Source organism: Palaemon carinicauda, chromosome 6, assembly GCF_036898095.1.
Source record: "Palaemon carinicauda isolate YSFRI2023 chromosome 6, ASM3689809v2, whole genome shotgun sequence".
Taxonomy (NCBI): Eukaryota; Metazoa; Arthropoda; class Malacostraca; order Decapoda; family Palaemonidae; genus Palaemon; species Palaemon carinicauda.
The window spans coordinates 148,411,023-148,434,301 of NC_090730.1; the positions used below are offsets into that span (position 1 = coordinate 148,411,023).

Genomic DNA, 23,279 nt, shown 5'->3' on the forward strand with positions numbered 1-23,279 from the left:
CCTTAGCCTTGCGCCTCAGGAGCCTCAGCTTGCGAGACATTTACCTTGTTCTGCGCAGCCTCTACCTCATCGCGCTCCGCTCACACCACAGGAACTGGAACTTGCTACTCCGCTTCCGCCAACCGCTCAGCAAGCGCAACCCTTGGGTTCAACCACTCATGCTAGGAGTCAGCCTCCTCCACCCATGCGCCTTCCTTCTGCTTGTCTTTTATTCAGCCTTTGCAGACTGAGCCTCAGGTGTTCCCTCAACAGAGTCTTGAAGAGGAAACCACAACTATTGTTGTTCCAGCTCGTTCTGACTCTGCTGTTCAGCATACCTTACCTCCATTTTCAAACCTTATGATAATGGAGGTTATTTGTATTACTTATAAAAATATATTTGTATTCCTTGCAATATATTTTTAACAATATCGCAAAATATGGCAAAAATATGAATCATGAGTTATGAATGTAAGGTAAATATTATGTTGATATTAAAACCCCATGCAAGCATACATAAAGCACTCTAGCACTGGTCATGGAATTTCTGAGAAATGTTAAACGCCATGCACACGCTCTGCTTTCCTTACAGCATGCTCTACATACAGCATGCTCTGCTTACAGCATGCTCTGCTTACTACATGCTCTGCATACAGCATGCTCTGCATTCAGCATGCTCTGCATACAACATGCTCTACATTCAGCATGCTCTGCATACAGCATGCTCTGCATACAACATGCTCTGCATACAGCATGCTCTGCATTCAGCATGCTCTGCATACAACATGCTCTGCATACAGCATGCTCTGCATTCAGCATGCTCTGCATACAACATGCTCTACATACAGCATGCTCTGCATACAGCATACTCTGCATACAACATGCTCTGCATACCTTACCGCATGCTTCTCAGTCACACATCTTTGGTTGTTGCCAACTCACTAGACTGTCAAGCAGTTTCATAACGTTGCCTTCTAGTCTGCTGCTTTTGCACCAGTGAACCCTCACTGAGAGAACTTAGCTTTTCTAGGATATGGTCCCTGTAGATGAGAAAGTTCTTTTCTCCCTCCTTCTGATATTCCCTTGAGGACTCTGTCATTTGGAGGGAGCCTTTAGCTGCATAGCCTCTTATGGACTTTTATTTAAGCATAACATGCTTCCAGGGAAGGTAATGGTTCCACTTCAGTCGCTAATCCCGTCTGTTACCACACCTGCTCCCATAGACCTTGAGCTGTGTTGCAAGACATGCAGTCCAAGCTTAGTCCTTGTTAGAGGATTTTTTGTTTACGGAGTCAATGTGTCACGGGGAAGACGTTCTACAACCAACAGAAGTGACTTGTTGTGACGCAGTGCGGCAACCTCAGCAACCCGATAAGGAGTTGTCTGTACGACCCAGACAGTCTAGACAGATTCGGGTTGTCACTGTACTTCCTCGCTTGCCCATGATTGACAGTTCACAGACTGTGCAGCAGTACCATGATCTTGTGTCCGGCTCCGTCAGACGACTGGCTTTTAAGAGCTCCCACAAGTCGTCGCTGTCTGGAGATTTTCAAATGGACTATGGATCTGACCAAGGAACTGGGCCTCCTGGTCAATTTTGAGGAGTCTCAGCTCGTCCCATCCCAGACCATTGTCTCCTTGGGTATGGATCTTCAGAGTCGAGCTTTTCGGACTTTTCCGTCGGCCCCAAGGATCTTCCAAGCCCTAGAATGCATCCAGAGCATGCTGAGAAGGAACTGATGCTCAGTCAGGTAGTGGATGAGTCTAACAGGGACACTTTCATCGCTGGCCCTGTTCATCGTGTTAGGGAGACTCCACCTCCCCCCCCCTTCAGTATCATCTAGTTGCTCACTGGATAAAGGACATGACGCTAGAGACGGTCTCAGTTCCTGTTTCCGAAGAGAGGAGGTCTTCTCTCGCGTGGTGTAAGAACAGCTTTCTTCTCAAGGAAGTCTATTTGGCTGTTCAGAAACACGACCGCCGTCTCCTCTCGGACGCATCAGACACGGGCTGGGGTGCGACTTTGGACGGACAAGAATGCTCGGGAACATGGAATCAGGAGCAAAGGACACTTCACATCAATTGCAAGGAGTTGTTGGCGGTTATTCTGGCCTTGATAAACTTCAAGTCCCTCCAGCTTAACAAAGTGGTGGAGGTGGACTCTGACAACACCACAGCCCTGGCTTACATCTTCAAGCAAGGAGGGACTCTTTCGTGGAAGTTGTTCTAGATCGCAAGGGACCTACTCTTCTGGTCTAAAGATCGAAAGCTAACTGGTAACGAGGTTCATTCAGGGCGGTATGAATGTCATGGCAGATCACCTCAGACGGAAGGGTCAGGTCATCCCCACAGAGTGGACCCTTCTCAAGAATGTTTGCAGCAGACTTTGGGCCCTGTGGGGTCAGCCAACCATAGATCTGTTCACTACCTCGATAACCTAGAGACTCCTGTTGTATTGTTCTCCGATTCCAGACCCAGCAGCAGTTCACGTGGATGCTTTTCTGCTGGATTGGTTCCATCTCGACCTGTATGCATTCCCGCCGTTCAAGATTGTCAACAGGGTACTTCAGAAGTTCTCCTCTCACAAAGGGACACGGCTGACGTTGGTTGGCTCCGCTCTGGCCCGCGAGAGAATGGTTCTTAGAGGTACTGCAATGGCTGGTCGACATTCCCAGGACTCTTCCTCTAGGAGTGAACCTTCTAAGTCTACCTCACGTTAAGAAGGTACACCCAATCCTCCACGCTCTTCGTCTGACTGCCTTCAGACTTTCGAAAGACTCTCAAGAGCTAGGGGCTTTTCGAAGGAGGCAGCCAGAGCGATTGCCAAAGCAAGGAGAACATCCACTCTCAGTATCTATCAGTCTCAAGGGGAAGTCTTCCGTAGCTGGTACAAGACCAATGCAGTTTCCTCAACCAGTACCACTGTAACCCAGATTGCTGACTTCCTGTTATATCTAAGGAAAGTAAGATCCCTTTCAGCTCCTACGATCAAGGGTTACAGAAGTATGTTGGCAGCGGTTTTCCGCCACAGAGGCTTGGATCTTTCCACCAACAAAGATCTACAGGACCTCCCTAGGTCTTTTGAGACCTCAAAGGAACGTCGGTTGTCCACTCCAGGCTGGAATCTAGACGTGGTCCTAAGGTTCCTTATGTCATCAAGATTTGAACCTCTCCAATCAGCCTCTTTTTAGGACCTCACATTAAAAACTCTTTTCCTCGTGTGCTTGACAACAGCTAAAAGAGTAAGTGAGATCCACGCCTTCAGCAGGATCATTGTTTTCACATCTGAAACGGCTACATGTTCCTTGCAGCTCGGTTTTTGCTAAACGAGCTTCCTTCACGTCCTTGGCCTAAGTCGTTCGAGATCCCAAGCCTGTCCAACTTGGTGGGGAATGATCTGAAGAGAGTACTTTGCCCAGTTAGAGCTCTTAGGTACTATCTAAAAAGGTCTTAACCTTTACAAGGACAATCAGAAGCCTTATAGTGTGCTATCAAGAAACCTTCTTTTCCAAGTTCTAAGAACTCAGTTTCTTACTATTCAGGCTTCTGATTAGAGAAACACATTCTCATCTGAAGGAAGAAGACCTTGCTTTGCTGAAGGTAAGGACACATGAAGTGGGAGCTGTGGCTACTTCAGTGGCCTTCAAACAGAGCCATTCTCTGCAGAGTGTTATGGATGCAACCTATTGGAGAAGCAAGTCAGTGTTCGCATCATTCTATCTCAAAGATGTCCAGTCTCTTTACGAGTACTGCTACACCCTGGGACCATTCGTAGCAACGAATGCAGTAGTAGGCGAGGGCTCAGCCACTACATTCCCATAATCCCATAACCTTTTAACCTTTCTCTTGAATACTTTTTATGGGTTGTACGGTCGGCTAAGAAGCCTTCCACATCCTTGTTGATTTGGCGGGTGGTCAATTCTTTCTTGAGAAGCGCCGAGGTTAAAGGTTGTGATGAGGTCCTTTAGTATGGGTTGCAGCCCTGTATACTTTAGCACCTTTGAGTTGATTCAGCCTCCCAAGAGGAACGCTGCGCTAAGTAAGGAAGACGAACTTAAAAAAGAGGCAGAGTAACGGTTCAATTCGACTTCCTTACCAGGTACTTATTATTTCATTGTTATTTGAGATAACTGTTATATGAAATATGGGATACTTAGCTATCCTTTAATCTTGTACACTGGTTTTCACCCACCCCCCTGGGTGTGAATCAGCTACATGATTATCGGGTAAGTTTAATATTGAAAAATGTTATTTTTATTAGTAAAATAAATTTTTGAATATACTTACCCGATAATCATGATTTAATCGACCCTCCCTTCCTCCCCATAGAGAACCAGTGGACCGAGGAATAATTGAGGAGGTGTCAACAAGAAGTACTTGAGTACCTGGCCACAGGTGGCGCTGGTAAGTACACCCCCTTCTAGTATTGTGATAGCTGGCGTATCCCTCCATAGAATTCTGTCGGGCAACGGAGTTGACAGCTACATGATTATCGGGTAAGTATATTCAAAAATTTATTTTACTAATAAAAATAACATGTTGATATTAAAACCCCATGCAAGCATGCATAAAGCACTCTAGCACTGGTCATGGAATTTCTGAGAAATGTTAAACGCCATGCACACGCTCTGCTTTCCTTACAGCATGCTCTACATACAGCATGCTCTGCTTACAGCATGCTCTGCTTACTACATGCTCTGCATACAGCATGCTCTGCATTCAGCATGCTCTGCATACAACATGCTCTACATTCAGCATGCTCTGCATACAGCATGCTCTGCATACAACATGCTCTGCATACAGCATGCTCTGCATTCAGCATGCTCTGCATACAACATGCTCTGCATACAGCATGCTCTGCATTCAGCATGCTCTGCATACAACATGCTCTACATACAGCATGCTCTGCATACAGCATACTCTGCATACAACATGCTCTGCATACCTTACCGCATGCTTCTCAGTCACACATCTTTGGTTGTTGCCAACTCACTAGACTGTCAAGCAGTTTCATAACGTTGCCTTCTAGTCTGCTGCTTTTGCACCAGTGAACCCTCACTGAGAGAACTTAGCTTTTCTAGGATATGGTCCCTGTAGATGAGAAAGTTCTTTTCTCCCTCCTTCTGATATTCCCTTGAGGACTCTGTCATTTGGAGGGAGCCTTTAGCTGCATAGCCTCTTATGGACTTTTATTTAAGCATAACATGCTTCCAGGGAAGGTAATGGTTCCACTTCAGTCGCTAATCCCGTCTGTTACCACACCTGCTCCCATAGACCTTGAGCTGTGTTGCAAGACATGCAGTCCAAGCTTAGTCCTTGTTAGAGGATTTTTTGTTTACGGAGTCAATGTGTCACGGGGAAGACGTTCTACAACCAACAGAAGTGACTTGTTGTGACGCAGTGCGGCAACCTCAGCAACCCGATAAGGAGTTGTCTGTACGACCCAGACAGTCTAGACAGATTCGGGTTGTCACTGTACTTCCTCGCTTGCCCATGATTGACAGTTCACAGACTGTGCAGCAGTACCATGATCTTGTGTCCGGCTCCGTCAGACGACTGGCTTTTAAGAGCTCCCACAAGTCGTCGCTGTCTGGAGATTTTCAAATGGACTATGGATCTGACCAAGGAACTGGGCCTCCTGGTCAATTTTGAGGAGTCTCAGCTCGTCCCATCCCAGACCATTGTCTCCTTGGGTATGGATCTTCAGAGTCGAGCTTTTCGGACTTTTCCGTCGGCCCCAAGGATCTTCCAAGCCCTAGAATGCATCCAGAGCATGCTGAGAAGGAACCGATGCTCAGTCAGGTAGTGGATGAGTCTAACAGGGACACTTTCATCGCTGGCCCTGTTCATCGTGTTAGGGAGACTCCACCTCCCCCCCCCTTCAGTATCATCTAGTTGCTCACTGGATAAAGGACATGACGCTAGAGACGGTCTCAGTTCCTGTTTCCGAAGAGAGGAGGTCTTCTCTCGCGTGGTGTAAGAACAGCTTTCTTCTCAAGGAAGTCTATTTGGCTGTTCAGAAACACGACCGCCGTCTCCTCTCGGACGCATCAGACACGGGCTGGGGTGCGACTTTGGACGGACAAGAATGCTCGAGAACATGGAATCAGGAGCAAAGGACACTTCACATCAATTGCAAGGAGTTGTTGGCGGTTATTCTGGCCTTGATAAACTTCAAGTCCCTCCAGCTTAACAAAGTGGTGGAGGTGGACTCTGACAACACCACAGCCCTGGCTTACATCTTCAAGCAGGGAGGGACTCTTTCGTGGAAGTTGTTCTAGATCGCAAGGGACCTACTCTTCTGGTCTAAAGATCGAAAGCTAACTGGTAACGAGGTTCATTCAGGGCGGTATGAATGTCATGGCAGATCACCTCAGACGGAAGGGTCAGGTCATCCCCACAGAGTGGACCCTTCTCAAGAATGTTTGCAGCAGACTTTGGGCCCTGTGGGGTCAGCCAACCATAGATCTGTTCACTACCTCGATAACCTAGAGACTCCTGTTGTATTGTTCTCCGATTCCAGACCCAGCAGCAGTTCACGTGGATGCTTTTCTGCTGGATTGGTTCCATCTCGACCTGTATGCATTCCCGCCGTTCAAGATTGTCAACAGGGTACTTCAGAAGTTCTCCTCTCACAAAGGGACACGGCTGACGTTGGTTGGCTCCGCTCTGGCCCGCGAGAGAATGGTTCTTAGAGGTACTGCAATGGCTGGTCGACATTCCCAGGACTCTTCCTCTAGGAGTGAACCTTCTAAGTCTACCTCACGTTAAGAAGGTACACCCAATCCTCCACGCTCTTCGTCTGACTGCCTTCAGACTTTCGAAAGACTCTCAAGAGCTAGGGGCTTTTCGAAGGAGGCAGCCAGAGCGATTGCCAAAGCAAGGAGAACATCCACTCTCAGTATCTATCAGTCTCAAGGGGAAGTCTTCCGTAGCTGGTACAAGACCAATGCAGTTTCCTCAACCAGTACCACTGTAACCCAGATTGCTGACTTCCTGTTATATCTAAGGAAAGTAAGATCCCTTTCAGCTCCTACGATCAAGGGTTACAGAAGTATGTTGGCAGCGGTTTTCCGCCACAGAGGCTTGGATCTTTCCACCAACAAAGATCTACAGGACCTCCCTAGGTCTTTTGAGACCTCAAAGGAACGTCGGTTGTCCACTCCAGGCTGGAATCTAGACGTGGTCCTAAGGTTCCTTATGTCATCAAGATTTGAACCTCTCCAATCAGCCTCTTTTTAGGACCTCACATTAAAAACTCTTTTCCTCGTGTGCTTGACAACAGCTAAAAGAGTAAGTGAGATCCACGCCTTCAGCAGGATCATTGTTTTCACATCTGAAACGGCTACATGTTCCTTGCAGCTCGGTTTTTGCTAAACGAGCTTCCTTCACGTCCTTGGCCTAAGTCGTTCGAGATCCCAAGCCTGTCCAACTTGGTGGGGAATGATCTGAAGAGAGTACTTTGCCCAGTTAGAGCTCTTAGGTACTATCTAAAAAGGTCTTAACCTTTACAAGGACAATCAGAAGCCTTATAGTGTGCTATCAAGAAACCTTCTTTTCCAAGTTCTAAGAACTCAGTTTCTTACTATTCAGGCTTCTGATTAGAGAAACACATTCTCATCTGAAGGAAGAAGACCTTGCTTTGCTGAAGGTAAGGACACATGAAGTGGGAGCTGTGGCTACTTCAGTGGCCTTCAAACAGAGCCATTCTCTGCAGAGTGTTATGGATGCAACCTATTGGAGAAGCAAGTCAGTGTTCGCATCATTCTATCTCAAAGATGTCCAGTCTCTTTACGAGTACTGCTACACCCTGGGACCATTCGTAGCAACGAATGCAGTAGTAGGCGAGGGCTCAGCCACTACATTCCCATAATCCCATAACCTTTTAACCTTTCTCTTGAATACTTTTTATGGGTTGTACGGTCGGCTAAGAAGCCTTCCACATCCTTGTTGATTTGGCGGGTGGTCAATTCTTTCTTGAGAAGCGCCGAGGTTAAAGGTTGTGATGAGGTCCTTTAGTATGGGTTGCAGCCCTGTATACTTTAGCACCTTTGAGTTGATTCAGCCTCCCAAGAGGAACGCTGCGCTAAGTAAGGAAGACGAACTTAAAAAAGAGGCAGAGTAACGGTTCAATTCGACTTCCTTACCAGGTACTTATTATTTCATTGTTATTTGAGATAACTGTTATATGAAATATGGGATACTTAGCTATCCTTTAATCTTGTACACTGGTTTTCACCCACCCCCCTGGGTGTGAATCAGCTACATGATTATCGGGTAAGTTTAATATTGAAAAATGTTATTTTTATTAGTAAAATAAATTTTTGAATATACTTACCCGATAATCATGATTTAATCGACCCTCCCTTCCTCCCCATAGAGAACCAGTGGACCGAGGAATAATTGAGGAGGTGTCAACAAGAAGTACTTGAGTACCTGGCCACAGGTGGCGCTGGTAAGAACACCCCCTTCTAGTATTGTGATAGCTGGCGTATCCCTCCATAGAATTCTGTCGGGCAACGGAGTTGACAGCTACATGATTATCGGGTAAGTATATTCAAAAATTTATTTTACTAATAAAAATAACATATTTGTCAATCTTTTAACACATATTTTGATTTTAGAGGAAAGCATTCATAGAAAAACCTGTCAATCATGATCCGTAAGAGAGGCTGCATCCAGGTCAAGATATAATGTGGCTTGACCATATTCAGACCAGTCTTTACCATAGAGAAGTTCCGTGAATTTTCTGTCATTTACTTTGCTCATATCTTTAATTTGAATTTTTATTCCGTTTTTTATGTTGTTAAGTACAGGTAATAAAAGGCTACAGAGAATTGGGAAATTATCTGTGATATGGGCTAAAAATATTCCACTATTACCAACGAGTTTTCAATATTAAACTTAGCCGGTGATTATATAAGCTGCAGCTCTGCTGCTCGACAGAAAACTCTACGTTCAAAATCCGCCAGCGATCGCTATGCAGGTAGGGGGTGTACTTCAACAGCGCCATCTGTCGTGCAGGTACTCAGTACTCAATGTAAACACAGAACTCAATTTTCTCTCTGTCGTGCCACCGGCAAGACCTACTAATTCGCTGTTGCTAACTGGATTGGTTTTCACAACTTTTTGGTGAGGTACACGTTTCTAGTTTTGAGCTTTCGCTTTGCAGGCTTTATCTTCAATACATCCTTGCATTCTTTTGTTGATATCGGATTATTTGTTGATGACTTTGGATAGTTTTTGAATTCCCCATTGACTAATTCAAAATGGCTGACCCTTCTCAAGTCCCTAAATTCAGGAAGTGTCATGCTAGGGACTGTTCAAGGCGTCTTCCGAAGGCCTCTATCGATCCTCACACCGTTTGTTCCAATTGTCGGGATAAAACCTGTCAATTGGAAGATCGATGTGAGGAATGCGTTGGGCTTTCGGAATTCGATTTTATCGAATTCCAGAAATATACACGTAGGCTAGAGAGAGATAGAGTCAGGAGAAGTTCATCTCGCTCCGTTGAATTTTCCTCTCCTCATGCCCCACAACCTATTCCTTCCCCTGTAGTGGTTGCTCCTGATCCCCCTTCTAGCACTCAAGAACCTTCGATGGCAGATATGATGCGTGCCATCCAAGCTCTGGGTGAGAGAGTCGAGTCCTTGGCTAGTGACCGTAACCAGCTCATGGCAGACGTCAAGGAGCTGAAGTGTAAGAGTGCAGTGGGTAGTGATAAAGTGAGTGATAGTGTTGTGGATAGTGTTGCGCTTGAGGGTTCGTCTGTTCGTGCCTGTCGTCCTCCCAGTCCGGGACCTCTTGCAAGCTCCCAAGTCCAGGGGAGAAGCAATGTCGTACGACCAAAGGGTTCGAGAGGCTTTAATCAGCGAATAGACGTTCCCTCCGTGGTTTCGGGCGTATCTACCCAAGATCGCCCCACCCACACGAAGACGAGAGAGCCCATTTATTCCTCGTCTGCGGAAGAGGTTTCTCGTAAGAAACCATGGACCAAGGTCTCGCGGCCTCTTAAGCGCAAGTCGGTCCCTTCCGCGCAAGTCGGTCCCTTCCGCGCAAGTCCAACGGCCCAGTTGTAGCCACTGGGTCAGTTCGGACTCGCTGCAGTCTTCCGACGACTGCTCACCTCCTAAGAGAGGCAAAGCGGTACCGCATCAGGCAGTCACACCGTCTGTTGCCGCACCTGCTCCTGTAGACCCTAAGTGTTCTTTGCTGCAGACCATGCAGTATCAGTTAACGTCATTGATGCAGGACTTTCGTGCGGAGAAGGTTGACGCTGCACCAACCTCTAGCCTACAACCACCCACGGTTGTGCGTCCTGTGGACGCTGAGGCGACCTTCTGCCGCACTCCAGCTGAGAGAGTCCCGCCACCCATGCGTTCCAGTGTACCCTGCCAGCCGCATGTTGACGTTCAGCGACGCACGGAACCTTCCGTTGACGTTCGCGAGGTACAACAACAGTCTAAGTTGTTTTGTTTTGACGCGGTGCGTCAACCTCCGCAACCCAGTGTGGTTACCTCTGCTCGCCCACATCAGACTAGACAGTCTGGAGTAGACGCTATGCGTCCCCGCGCTGCTATGGTTGTTACCAGTTCACAGACTGGGCAACAGTTCCATGACGTTGCGTCCGGTTCAGTCACGCGTGCACCCGTGCTGCCGGACTCAGCTGACCAGCCGATTCCTACTCCTTTGCCGCTTCCTCCTCAATTCTCGGATGATGGACTCTCTGATGATGACGACGCGGCACACATTGATGACCCACATTCGGACCTTGACGAACCCAAGACCACGCAACCCTCTTTGGACTTTAGAAAAGTTCTTGCTCTGTTCAAAGAGATGTATCCGGACCAGTTTGTGTCTGCGGCTCCACGCTCTCCTCCGTCAGAGTTTGCTTTAGGTACGCAGTCATCCGCGCTTACCTTTACGAAACTCGTCCAAGAGAGCTTTACGAGTTTTAGGAGATTGGATGCAGTCCAAAAAGAACCTAGGGAAGACAGCATTTACGTTTCCCCCTGCGAAACTCTCTTCCAGATCGAGCGTCTGGTATGCCACGGGAGAAGTTCTCGGCTTGGGAGTTCCTGCCTCTGCCCAGGGCGACTTCTCAAGTCTGGTAGACTCTCCCCGCAGGCTAGCCATGAGACGCTCTAATATATGCTGGTCTCCTTCGGACCTAGACCATCTGTTGAAAGGAGTATTTAGAGCCTTCGAGGTCTTTAACTTTTTGGACTGGTGTCTGGGAGCATTGAGCAGGAAGATCTCCCCGTCTGACAAGGAATCTTCCTTGCTCATAATGTCCTGCATGGACAAGGCCATACGTGACGGATCTAGTGAGCTTGCGGCTTCGTTCGTATCCGGGGTCCTCAAGAAACGGGAGAGCCTTTGCTCTTTCCTGTCAGCTGGAGTAACACCGTGTCAAAGATCAGAACTTCTTTTTGCTCCTCTCTCAAAGTGCCTTTTTCCAGAGGACTTGATTAAGGAGATTGCTGCCTCTTTGATTCAGAAGGACACCCATGACCTGGTTGCGTCCTCTGCCCGCAAAGCCACCCCTTTGCCTACCTTGTCAAGACCCAGGATGGACACTCCAGCGTCCAGATTCATTCCGCCCTTTCGTGGCAGAGCCTCCAGCAGAGGAGGTGCTCGTGCCGAAGGGAGACGGGGGAAGAAGAAAGGTACCAAGTCCTTTAAAGGCAGAGTCTGACTGCCACCTTCTTCAGACAGCAGTGGGAGCCAGACTCAAGAACTTCTGGCAGACCTGGGAGAAAAGAGGCGCAGATGCACAATCTGTGAAGTTGCTCAGAGAAGGGTACAAGATCCCGTTTGTACGAAAACCCCCTCTAGCAACGTCTCCCATCGATCTCTCTCCCAGGTACAGAGAGGAAGACAAGAGACGAGCTTTGAAACAGGAGGTGTCTCTCTTACTAGAAAAGGGAGCGGTAGTCAAAGTCCGGGACCATCAATCCCCGGGCTTCTACAACCGTCTCTTCTTAGTGGTAAAGAAGACAGGAGGGTGGAGGCCGGTGCTAGACGTCAGTGCGCTGAATGTCTTTGTCACAAAGCAGACGTTCGCCATGGAGACCACAAAGTCCGTTCTAGCAGCGGTCAGAAAGGAAGACTGGATGGTCTCTTTAAACCTAAGGGACGCATACTTTCACGTCCCCATCCACCCAGACTCCCAACCTTTTCTGAGATTCGTTTACGAAAAGGTTGTCTACCAATTTCAAGCCCTGTGCTTTGGCCTAAGCACAGCTCCTCTTGTGTTTACGAGGCTGATGAGGAATATAGCCAAATTCCTTCATTTAGCGGACATCAGAGCCTCCCTCTATTTGGACGACTGGCTTCTAAGAGCTTCTTCCAGTCGTCGCTGTCTGGAGAATCTAAAGTGGACTCTAGATCTGATCAAGGAATTGGGTCTCCTGGTCAATATGGAAAAGTCTCAACTGGTCCCATCCCAAACTATTGTGTATTTAGGGATGGAGATTCACAGTCAAGCTTTTCGGGCTTTTCTGTCGGCCCCCAGAACAAGTCAAGCCCAGGTATGCATCCAGAACATGCTGAAGAAGGAACGATGTTCAGTCAGACAGTGGATGAGTCTGATAGGGACACTATCATCCCTGGAACAGTTCGTTTCGTTAGGAAGACTACACCTCCGTCCCCTTCAATTTCACCTAGCTGTTTACTGGAAAAAGGACAAGACGCTAGAAGCGGTCTCGATCCCCATTTCCGAGAAGATGAAGTCGTCCCTGACTTGGTGGAAGGACAGTATCAGCCTCAGAGAGGGTCTGCCCCTGGCTGTTCAGACTCCCAACCACGTTCTCTTCTCGGACGCATCGGACACGGGCTGGGGTGCGACATTAGACGGTCGGGAATGCTCGGGAACTTGGAACTCGAGTCAAAGAACGTTACATATCAACTGCAAGGAGCTACTGGCAGTTCATCTGGCCTTGAAAAGCTTCAAGTCCCTCCTGCAAGGCAAAGTGGTGGAGGTGAACTCGGACAACACCACGGCTTTGGCGTACATCTCCAAGCAAGGAGGGACCCATTCTATGACGTTGTACGAGATCGCAAGGGACCTCCTCACCTGGTCAAAAGATCTAAACCTTTCTCTAGTAACGAGGTTCATCCAAGGCAACTTGAATGTCATGGCAGATTGCCTCAGTCGGAAGGGACAAATCATTCCAACAGAATGGACCCTACACAAGGATGTGTGCAAGAGACTGTGGGCCACATGGGGCCAGCCTACCATAGATCTCTTCGCAACCTCGATGACCAAGAGGCTCCCAATATATTGCTCACCAATCCCGGACCCAGCAGCAGTTCATATAGATGCCTTTCTACTGGATTGGTCACATCTAGACCTATATGCATTCCCCCCATTCAAGATTGTCAACAAGGTACTGCAGAAGTTTGCCTCTCACAAAGGGACAAGGTTGACGTTAGTTGCTCCCCTCTGGCCCGCGAGAGAATGGTTCACCGAGGTACTTCAATGGCTAGTGGACGTTCCCAGAACTCTTCCTCTAAGGGTGGACCTTCTACGTCAGCCACACGTAAAGAAGGTACACCAAGGCCTCCACGCTCTTCGTCTGACTGCCTTCAGACTATCGAAAGACTCTCAAGAGCTAGAGGCTTTTCGAAGGAGGCAGCCAGGGCGATTGCTAGAGCAAGGAGGACATCCACTCTTAGAGTCTACCAGTCGAAGTGGGAAGTCTTCCGAAACTGGTGCAAGTCAGTATCAGTATCCTCGACCAGTACCTCTGTAACCCAAATAGCTGACTTCCTCTTATACCTGAGGAAAGAAAGATCTCTTTCAGCTCCCACTATCAAGGGTTACAGAAGCATGTTGGCATCAGTCTTCCGTCACAGAGGCTTAGATCTGTCCAACAACAAAGATCTACAGGACCTCCTTAAGTCTTTTGAGACCACGAAGGAGCGTCGTTTGGCTACACCTGGTTGGAATTTAGACGTGGTACTAAGATTCCTTATGTCAGAAAGGTTCGAGCCACTACAATCAGCCTCTTTTAAAGATCTCACTTTAAAGACTCTTTTCCTGGTTTGCTTAGCTACAGCTAAAAGAGTCAGTGAGATTCACGCCTTCAGCAGGAACATCGGATTTTCATCTGAAACGGCTACATGTTCTTTACAGCTTGGTTTTCTAGCCAAAAATGAGCTACCTTCTCGTCCTTGGCCGAAATCGTTCGATATTCCAAGCCTTTCAAATATGGTTGGAAATGAACTAGAAAGAGTCTTATGCCCTGTTAGAGCTCTTAAGTTCTATTTAAGACGAACTAAACCTTTACGAGGACAGTCAGAAGCTTTATGGTGTTCTATTAAGAAACCTTCTTTGCCTATGTCAAAGAATGCCTTATCCTATTATATCAGACTGTTGATACGAGAAGCTCATTCCCATCTGAGTGAGGAAGACCAAGCTTTGCTGAAGGTAAGGACACATGAAGTTAGAGCTGTCGCAACTTCAGTGGCCTTTAAACAAAATAGATCTCTGCAGAGTATAATGGACGCAACCTATTGGAGAAGCAAGTCAGTGTTCGCGTCTTTTTATCTTAAAGATGTCCAGTCTCTTTACGAGAACTGCTACACCCTGGGACCATTCGTAGCAGCGAGTGCAGTAGTGGGTGAGGGCTCAACCACTACATTCCCCTAATTCCATAACCTTTTTAATCTTTCTCTTGAAATGTTTTTTATTGTTGTTTTTGGGTTGTCCGGAAGGCTAAGAAGCCTTTCGCATCCTGGTTGATTTGGCGGGTGGTCAAATTCTTTTCTTGAGAAGCGCCTAGATTAGAGGTTTTGATGAGGTCCTGTAGTATGGGTTGCAACCCTTGATACTTCAGCTCCTAAGGGTCGCTCAGCATCCTAAGAGGATCGCGAGGCTCAGTAAGGAAGACGTACTTAAAAAGGCAGAGTAATTGTTCAAGTCGACTTCCTTACCAGGTACTTATTTATTTTATGTTTGTTATTTTGATAACTGCTAAAATGAAATAAAAAATCCTTAGCTCATAATAATGTAAACATTTATTGCTGGTCTCTACCCACCCCCCTGGGTGTGAATCAGCTTATATAATCACCGGCTAAGTTTAATATTGAAAAATGTTATTTTTATAATAAAATAAATTTTTGAATATACTTACCCGGTGATTATATATTAAAGGACCCTCCCTTCCTCCCCAATAGAGACGCAGTGGACCGAGGAGAAAATTGAGTTCTTTGTTTACATTGAGTACTGAGTACCTGCACGACAGATGGCGCTGTTGAAGTACACCCCCTACCTGCATAGCGATCGCTGGCGGATTTTGAACGTAGAGTTTTCTGTCGAGCAGCAGAGCTGCAGCTTATATAATCACCGGGTAAGTATATTAAAAAATTTATTTTATTATAAAAATAACATATTATTATTGGCCCAAATATGGTCGATAGAAGACAGTTGAGTCATTTGAACCAACTCTGGGTGGCCTAGTTATTGACAGGCTGTAGTCAAAGGACTGCTTCATGATTATCAACCTCCGAGTGGTCTCACTCTCACCTTCCCTCACTTAGCAGATGTTAAAATCCCTTGATTTTAATCTGGGCAAGAGGGCTCAGCAAGAATCTCACAACTTCCCTGTGAATTTATTAGTCTCTATGTCAACTCCATTCCATCTGTAGCCTATACTTCACAGAGTTACACGGAGTTACCTAAAAGAATACTGAATAGCTGAATCTCAGGTAAAATTTTTAAAAGAAATTAATAACAGATCAAATATGGCTTATGAAATGTTCAACTGATATAAAGGGTGATAAATCAAAGTATTTTATAATTGAGAAAGATGATATATTTATTTCCTAAAGACGAAATCTGCTTGAGGTGGCCTTTTCAGGCAACAGTCGGTCGTCAAAATCTGATGGCAAAAAGCTAAAGAAATCATATCCAGAATAATTTGACACTGTTGAGTTAGAAATAGGGCTTTCTATACTAGCAGGTCTAGATAAGTCTTGGCTGGAACTCTCGAAGCCAACAGCAGAATGCTCTAAGGTTCCCAGAATTCCCAACACTCTTGATGATGAATGGCCCCTCCTCTTGGGAAGAGGAGTCCAAGAAACATGGTGTTGGAAATTCTGGAAGAGGAGAGTGAACCAGTGATTCAGGAGTCAAAATTGGGGTTTTACACGTTTCAGTGGAACTGTTCTTCAGAACTATAGGCTTCAATACAGGAGTCTCATAAAAATTTTTTTGGTGGATATAACCAAGCCTTCAGTGCTCCTTTCCTGTCATAAATCCTGGCTGACTTAAGTATGGGCTTAAGCTGAGTCAGACTTCTTGTAGGACTGTAACTTTTCCTTGTCATCGGGACTTCTTATGATCTCGAGACAAAAGGTGTGATGCGACTATTGCAGCCAAACCAGATGAGATACTATCACTACTGCAGTTGTAATTTTCCAAGATTTCAGACAGTCAGAGTATTATCAACAAATCCTGAAGTATTCTGAGTCTCGGTTACTGGATCACGACACTTCGAATACCAGAGAAAGTTCCTCCTAAAATAAACTGGGTGAGCCTTTATTAGTTCACCATCAGGCCGTCTCTTCACCTCGTAGTATTATTATTATTATCAATAGCTAAGCTACAACCCTAGTTGGAAAAGCAAGAGATGCTGTAAGCCCAAGGCCTCCAACAGGGAAAAATAGCTCGGTGATGAAAGGAAATAAGGAAATAAATAAACTATATGGACAATAATGAACAATTAAAATATTTTAAGAACAGTAACAACATTAAAACAGATCTTTCATATATAAACTATTTAGAGAAACATGTCAGCCTGTTCAACATAAAATATTTGCTGCAAGTTTGAACTTTTGAAGGTCAACCAATTCAACTACCCAATTAGGAAGATCATTCCACAACTTGGTCACAGCTGAAATAAAACTACTAGAATACGGTGTAGTATTGAGCCTCGTGATGGAGAAGGCATGACTGTTAGAATTGATTGTACACCTAGTATTACTAACAGGATGGTACTGTGTGGGGAGATCTGAATGTGAAGAGTGGTCAGAATAATAAAAAATCTTATGCAACATGCATAACGAACTAATTGAATGACGGTGTCAGAGAATTATATCTAGATCAGGAATAAGAAATTTAATAGACCATAAGTTCCTGTCCAATAAATTAAGATGAGAATCAACAGCTGAAGACCAAACAAGAGAACAATACTCAAAACAAGGTAGAATGAAAGAATTAATACACTTCTTCAGAGTAGACTGATCACCGAAAATCTTACAAGACTTTCACACTAATCCAATTTTTTGTGCAATTGAAGAAGACTGACCTAATTGGTTTCTCAAAAATAAATTTACTGTCGAGAATCACACCTAAAATGTTAAGTCATACAGAGTTAAAGAACCATCAATGCTGAGATCTGGATGTTGAGGAGCCACTGTTCTCGATCTACTTACAATCATACTTTGAGTTTTGCTAGGATTCATCTTCATGCCCCATAATTTGTGCCATGCAGTAATTTTAGCTTGATTTCTATTAAGGCATTCAGCAACCCCAGATTTATATTCAGGAGATGGAATTGATGCTAAGAGAGTAGCATCATCTGCATATGCAACGAGCTTGTTTTCTAGGCCAAACCACATGTGTATATACCGTAGTATTAAAAGTAATGGGCCAAGAACACTACCCAGAGGAACACTATATATATTCCTGTACTCATTATGGTGCCCATCAACAACAACCCTTTGGGATTTTATTAGTTAGAAATTCAATAATGATGCTAAGAAAAGACACTCCCACACCCAACTGTTTGAGTTTAAAAACAAGGACCTCTTGATTAACATGGTCAAAGGCAGTACGTACAGTACTAAAATCAAGGCCGATCATGCTGACTTCCTAACTACAATCGAGGGATTTCTGTACAGCATTGAAGATTGTAAGAAGGGCATCACCTGCTCCAAGGCCTTTTATGAAAGCCAAATTGCAAACTAGGGAATAGATGATTACCTTCAGCAAACCTATTTAGACATTTTGTCAAAAGACGTTCAAAAACTTGAGATAATAGGGGAGTTATGGAAATTGGGCGGTAATCAGCATGACTTGAGCTACCACAAATGGCATTTACATAATAGAGTAACATTACCAAATCTCCAGCAAATGCTAGAAGAACCTCTTCTTGCTAACTTGGAATACTCCCTCAAACCTAAAGATGAGCTTGTTTATCAGAAAGTGTCCCAACAGGTGCACCTTTTAAAGAACAAGAGAACCCTCCGTAAATGGTTTGTACGAAGGATATCCTTCAGCCCATGAGTCTTGTTTCTGCTAAAAGCAATGGGATACTATCAGCATCGTGAGCACCCTTCAGTATGTTCTCAGCATGGGGGGAATGGTTGTAGCTGAGAACTAATCTGGATAAGTATCTGTCCCATTTCCAAGATTCCTCAGAAATCACCCTCAGTAACTCGATAAATATTACGGTTCACCCGCTCCACTGCGCCATTACTAGAGGGTCTGAATGGAATTGTTTTCACATATACAATATTGTACCGTTCCAACTACTCAGTAATTTTCTGGGAAGCAAACTCAGGGCCTTTATCAATCAATATCCTGACTGGAACACTTGGAATAACAGGAAAAACTCTGTCTTCATGTGCTTGGCATATTGTACTGATGGGTACTGCCGTCACCCGCCAGTAAAACCAGTGCGTAGATAACTTCTGCAGATAGTTCGTTACCCGGAATCTTTTTGACAGGGATACAAACACAAACAAAATTAATGATCGATTATAATTCTGTCCAGAGAACAGTTCTGCCTGCTAGCAAAAGTGATGATAGAACACAGGTCTGTGTGGGAGCAGGGTAGTCAGTACTAACTCTCCCCCCCCCCCCTGCTAATTAGAGTGATAGTTACATCTCGGTAAAAGTCTTATGGCTAGTCTTCCAGCTTTGCCTAAAGTATATTCCCCAATAAAAAGCTCAGGTTAGTATCATTAGGAAATATACAAATTACTTTAAATTTGTAATAATTAAGAAAATTCAAACCATTTATTTTCATGAAGTCATATCAGTAAGAGATTATACCTTTCAGTTATATAAGAAATGTATATATGCACTGTATTCATTTGTTAGGCATAATATATTAGATATTTTGATGTTTTGTGAACTTTTTTATATTTAACTTGATATTTCTTTTCAGGTTTATGAATGTGACCAGTGCGATAAAGTGTTCAGTCGCTTAGGATTACTCATGAGCCACCGTGGGAAACATCATCGGCAAAGTTTTTCTTGCACTGAATGTGATGCCAAGTTTCCTCATTATAATAATTTCCGCCTCCACTTGAAACGTCACAAGGGTGAAAGGCCTTTCCAGTGCAGTGATTGTAATATGGCTTTTGTTCAGGTGTGTCATCTCCATATACATCGTCGAATCCATACTGGGGAGAAACCTTTCCAGTGTGATGTATGTGAACAAAGATTCAAGCAAGTCTCTCATTTGACAACGCACATGAGGATTCACACCAAAGATAAACCTTATTCATGTGATGTATGTGATGCATCCTTCTCACAAACCAGTAGTTTGACTCGACACAAGAGAAGGCATAGTGGAGAGAAGCCTTTCAAGTGTGAAGTCTGTGGTGCTTTGTTTATTGAAAAGAGAAATCTAACTCGCCACATGCTTACTCATACAGGTGAAAGACCTTATAAGTGTGATACTTGTGATGCGAGGTTTGCTCAAATGATCGACTGCAAGCGTCACAGGATGTCCCATGCTGGCCTTAAGCCATACAAGTGCGATGTATGTGAAGCAGCCTTTAGCCGAAAGAATAACTTGAGGTGGCATAAATTGACACATGAAGGAGAAACCCCATACAAATGCGAAAAGTGCAATGCTGGGTTCAGTTTAATGAGAGACATGAAAACACACATGAGAACACATGCTGGAATAAAGCCATACTCTTGTGACCAGTGTAGTGCTACTTTTGCTCAGCACAGCACTTTAAAGCGCCATAAGATAATTCATTCTAGTGAGCGTCAGTTTATTTGTAATGTATGCAAAAGCTCATTCAAGGAGAAAAGTGGTTGGAAAAGACACTTGTTACGGCATCAAGGCGTGAAGCCTTTCAAGTGTGAAAAGTGTGATTCGACATTTATTGAATTTCGTAACTTGAAAAGACATAAAGTTGTTGTTCATGGGGAAGAACGATTTGAAGGATCTGATGTGGTTTTGGATCAACAAGAGATGGAGGATATCCATATTGCTAATGCAACAAAGAAATCTGAAGAAAAGATTGAAGATGAACCTTTAGGTGAGCTTTATACTACCAATTTCCAAGAAGGAGTTTTACCTTTGGAAAAGAAAGAGATATTAACAGAGCCAGACACCACTGATCATACAGATGGTGCTTTGGTGATAGCTAATTCTACTCCACAACCTCACCAACCTTCACAGCCTGATGTAACGACAGCTACACCAGTTCATCAAACACAATTTCCAGAGATATTAACAATACCATCTCACGCACCAGGACAGATGCCTACTCTTTTACTTACACAGCCAGGCCAACCTCCAAAGCCGGCACGCCCAGCAAACTCTTGCCAAAATCATCAGTCGCATGTGTTAACATTTGTAGAAGGTAGTTATAATCAGTGGCAGTCTTGGTGCTTTTGTGACACTCCAAACATTCCTGATACATCTCAAACTATGATTGTCACCTCAGGAGCAGTAGTAAGTCAAGTTACAAATACAAATGAGCGAGTTGTGTCAGTAGCTCCACCTCAGCCACAAATAACTTACACTGAACTCCCTCCTTCTCAGCCACATCAGACAGTAGGGGTACAAGAAGTTAATCAGTCAGAGTACCAAGTGAGTCAGTATAATAATGATTATGGGAATACCTTACACCATTACGAAGAGGCTTCTCAAGCATCTGGAACCTTACCACCTGACACTCATCATCAGCGACAACCTCTGAATCAGGAGAATAGTACAAAAATGAATCCCATTGAAGAATCAAGATTATTCCCCATGACTGAGTTAGATCCATCAGAGCAGGAACACCAGATGCAACAACATGAACATCACCAGCAACATTACGAAGCCCAGAACCAACATATTCAGCAATTAGACTCACAACAGCAACCAATACTTCAACAACAGCATCATACACAGCAGCACCAGCCACAGCAGCAGTATATCCAACAACAGCAAGTCCAGCAGCAACACCATCAACAAACATCTCTTTCTAATGCTGTTCCTCCAGCACATCCTACTTCATCTGCACCTGCATCTCCTCCACCCCAGCCTACGCAGCGTCAAGTTCCTTCTCATCCAGAGATAGAAGCTAGTTGTCAAGAAGTACAGCAGCCTGTTGACCCCTTAGTTACTTTCCAGTATAGTTTAACTGTTAATAACCCTGCAACAGGTGATATACAAATTCAAAGTGAAGCTTTTCCTGCCAGTTCCTCGGAACAGACACCAACAGAACCACAAGTCAAAAGAAAACGTAATGTTAAACCAAAGTATACCAAACGTCCTGCAAGTGAAAATCGGATTCACTGCTGTCGCTCTTGTCCTAAAACCTTCACAAAGGAAAATCATTTGCTTATTCACCAGAGAACTCACACAGGTGAAAAACCATTCCATTGTGGTGTATGCCAGCAAGCATTTACCCACAAGAATAGTCTGACAATTCATATGCGGGGACATACAGGTGAAAGACCATATGTTTGCACAACATGCAAAACAGCGTTTACACAGAAAAGTAATTTGAGAGTTCACATGCGAATTCACACAGGAGAAAAGCCTTTCAAATGTACGTTATGCAGTGCATCTTTCACCCAGGGTAGTCACCTTACAGCCCACATAAGAATTCATAACAATGATCGACCGTTCAGTTGTAGCTATTGCACTCAAAGTTTCACACAGCGTAGTGCCTTGAAGCGCCATACAATGACCCACACTGGTGTTAAGCCTCACACTTGTGATCAATGTACTGCAAGGTTTTCTCAGAAAGATGATCTTAGAAGACATCAGAAAATTCACGTTGGTAATGAAGGTAACAAAGATTCTAGTCTACTTAAAAGGCAAAGAGCACAGGATGGCGAAGCTGGTAATTCTAAACGTCCAAAAGTTGATGATAAAGATAAGACTGAGTTTTTCTGCACTAAGAAAGATTGTTCAAGTAAATTCAATAAACACTACTCATTAATAAGACACATCCGCACTGTCCATGCAAAAGATAAGGAAGAAGGAAATGATGATACATTACCCCAAGAAGATAGCAAGAAAAAGAAGAAGAGGCCAATATCAAAGGATTCTCCTAAAAAGATTCAGAAGACAGTTAAAGAAAGTGAAGCTTCTTTGCCAGAACCAGTGAGAACTAGCAGACGCATACGTGAAGCAGCAGAGAAAAAGAAAGTTAAACAAGAAAATTCTGACTTTATTATAGGAGATTTCGTTGATATGGTAGGTGAGGAAGATGAACTAAAGCCATACAGTAAACCAAGGTCACCATTCAAGAAAGAAAAAATTATTCCCAAAATTGAAACTAAAGAAAAGATGGAATCATGGTGTTTCTGTGAAGTTCCTCATGGGCCTAATGAACCTCATACTCATGTTAGCATTGAACCAAAAATCTCAGTTGAACAGCAAACTAGTATGTCACAAGAGGATTCCCTCTCTCGAAGTGCAGACACTTCTGGTGCAGCTTCTCTACTTCAGTTATCAATGGAAAATGTTCAACATAATCCTCCAACTGTGATTGCTGGAGGCTTCCATCCGCAGGTATCTGGAACAATGACATTAGATGCATCATCTATAGTTGCAGGACCCCAAGTTGTTAACAATGCTGTCAGCATAGCAGCAACTAACCAACAAACCCAAGGAGTAACAACAGTTTGTCAATCTGACCCATCAATCGGTCAGTTATCATCTGGTGTAAGTCACACTAGTATTCCAAGTCAAGGAACGGGACGAATAGTAGGACAGCCTTTAATCACTACGCCAGTTCTATCTACAGGGCACCTGGTAAATGCCAGTCAAATAGTGACACCAGATGGTGCAATCTATATTGAAGCAGGTGAAGTGTTAAGTAATGGAGCAGTGGTAATTAGTCCCGGACAAGGAACCTTCATAAGCTACGAGCAGATTTCAATCAGTTCCGATGGACAGGTATGAAAAAATCCATTTAGTTCAAGTAATCTATAGTTTATTTTAAGGAAAGAATTATACGTTCATATGAAGTTCAAACCTATCACTTGAAAAACTGCTAATTAGTCAGTTGAAACAATGAGACAAAAATACAAATTACTGATT

General features: G+C 44.5%; 1 protein-coding gene across 2 annotated transcripts in view; it reads left to right on the forward strand.

Annotated features, from left to right (window-relative positions):
• The window catches only part of LOC137642709 (zinc finger protein 850-like), a 59,162-nt gene that overhangs the window by 28,669 nt on the left and 7,214 nt on the right, over positions 1-23,279 (forward strand). For both annotated transcript variants that reach the window (XM_068375511.1, XM_068375512.1), the window contains exon 3: positions 19,161-23,135. In XM_068375511.1, the coding sequence (XP_068231612.1) occupies positions 19,161-23,135 (3,975 nt within the window). The remainder of the gene's footprint in view (positions 1-19,160; positions 23,136-23,279) is intronic.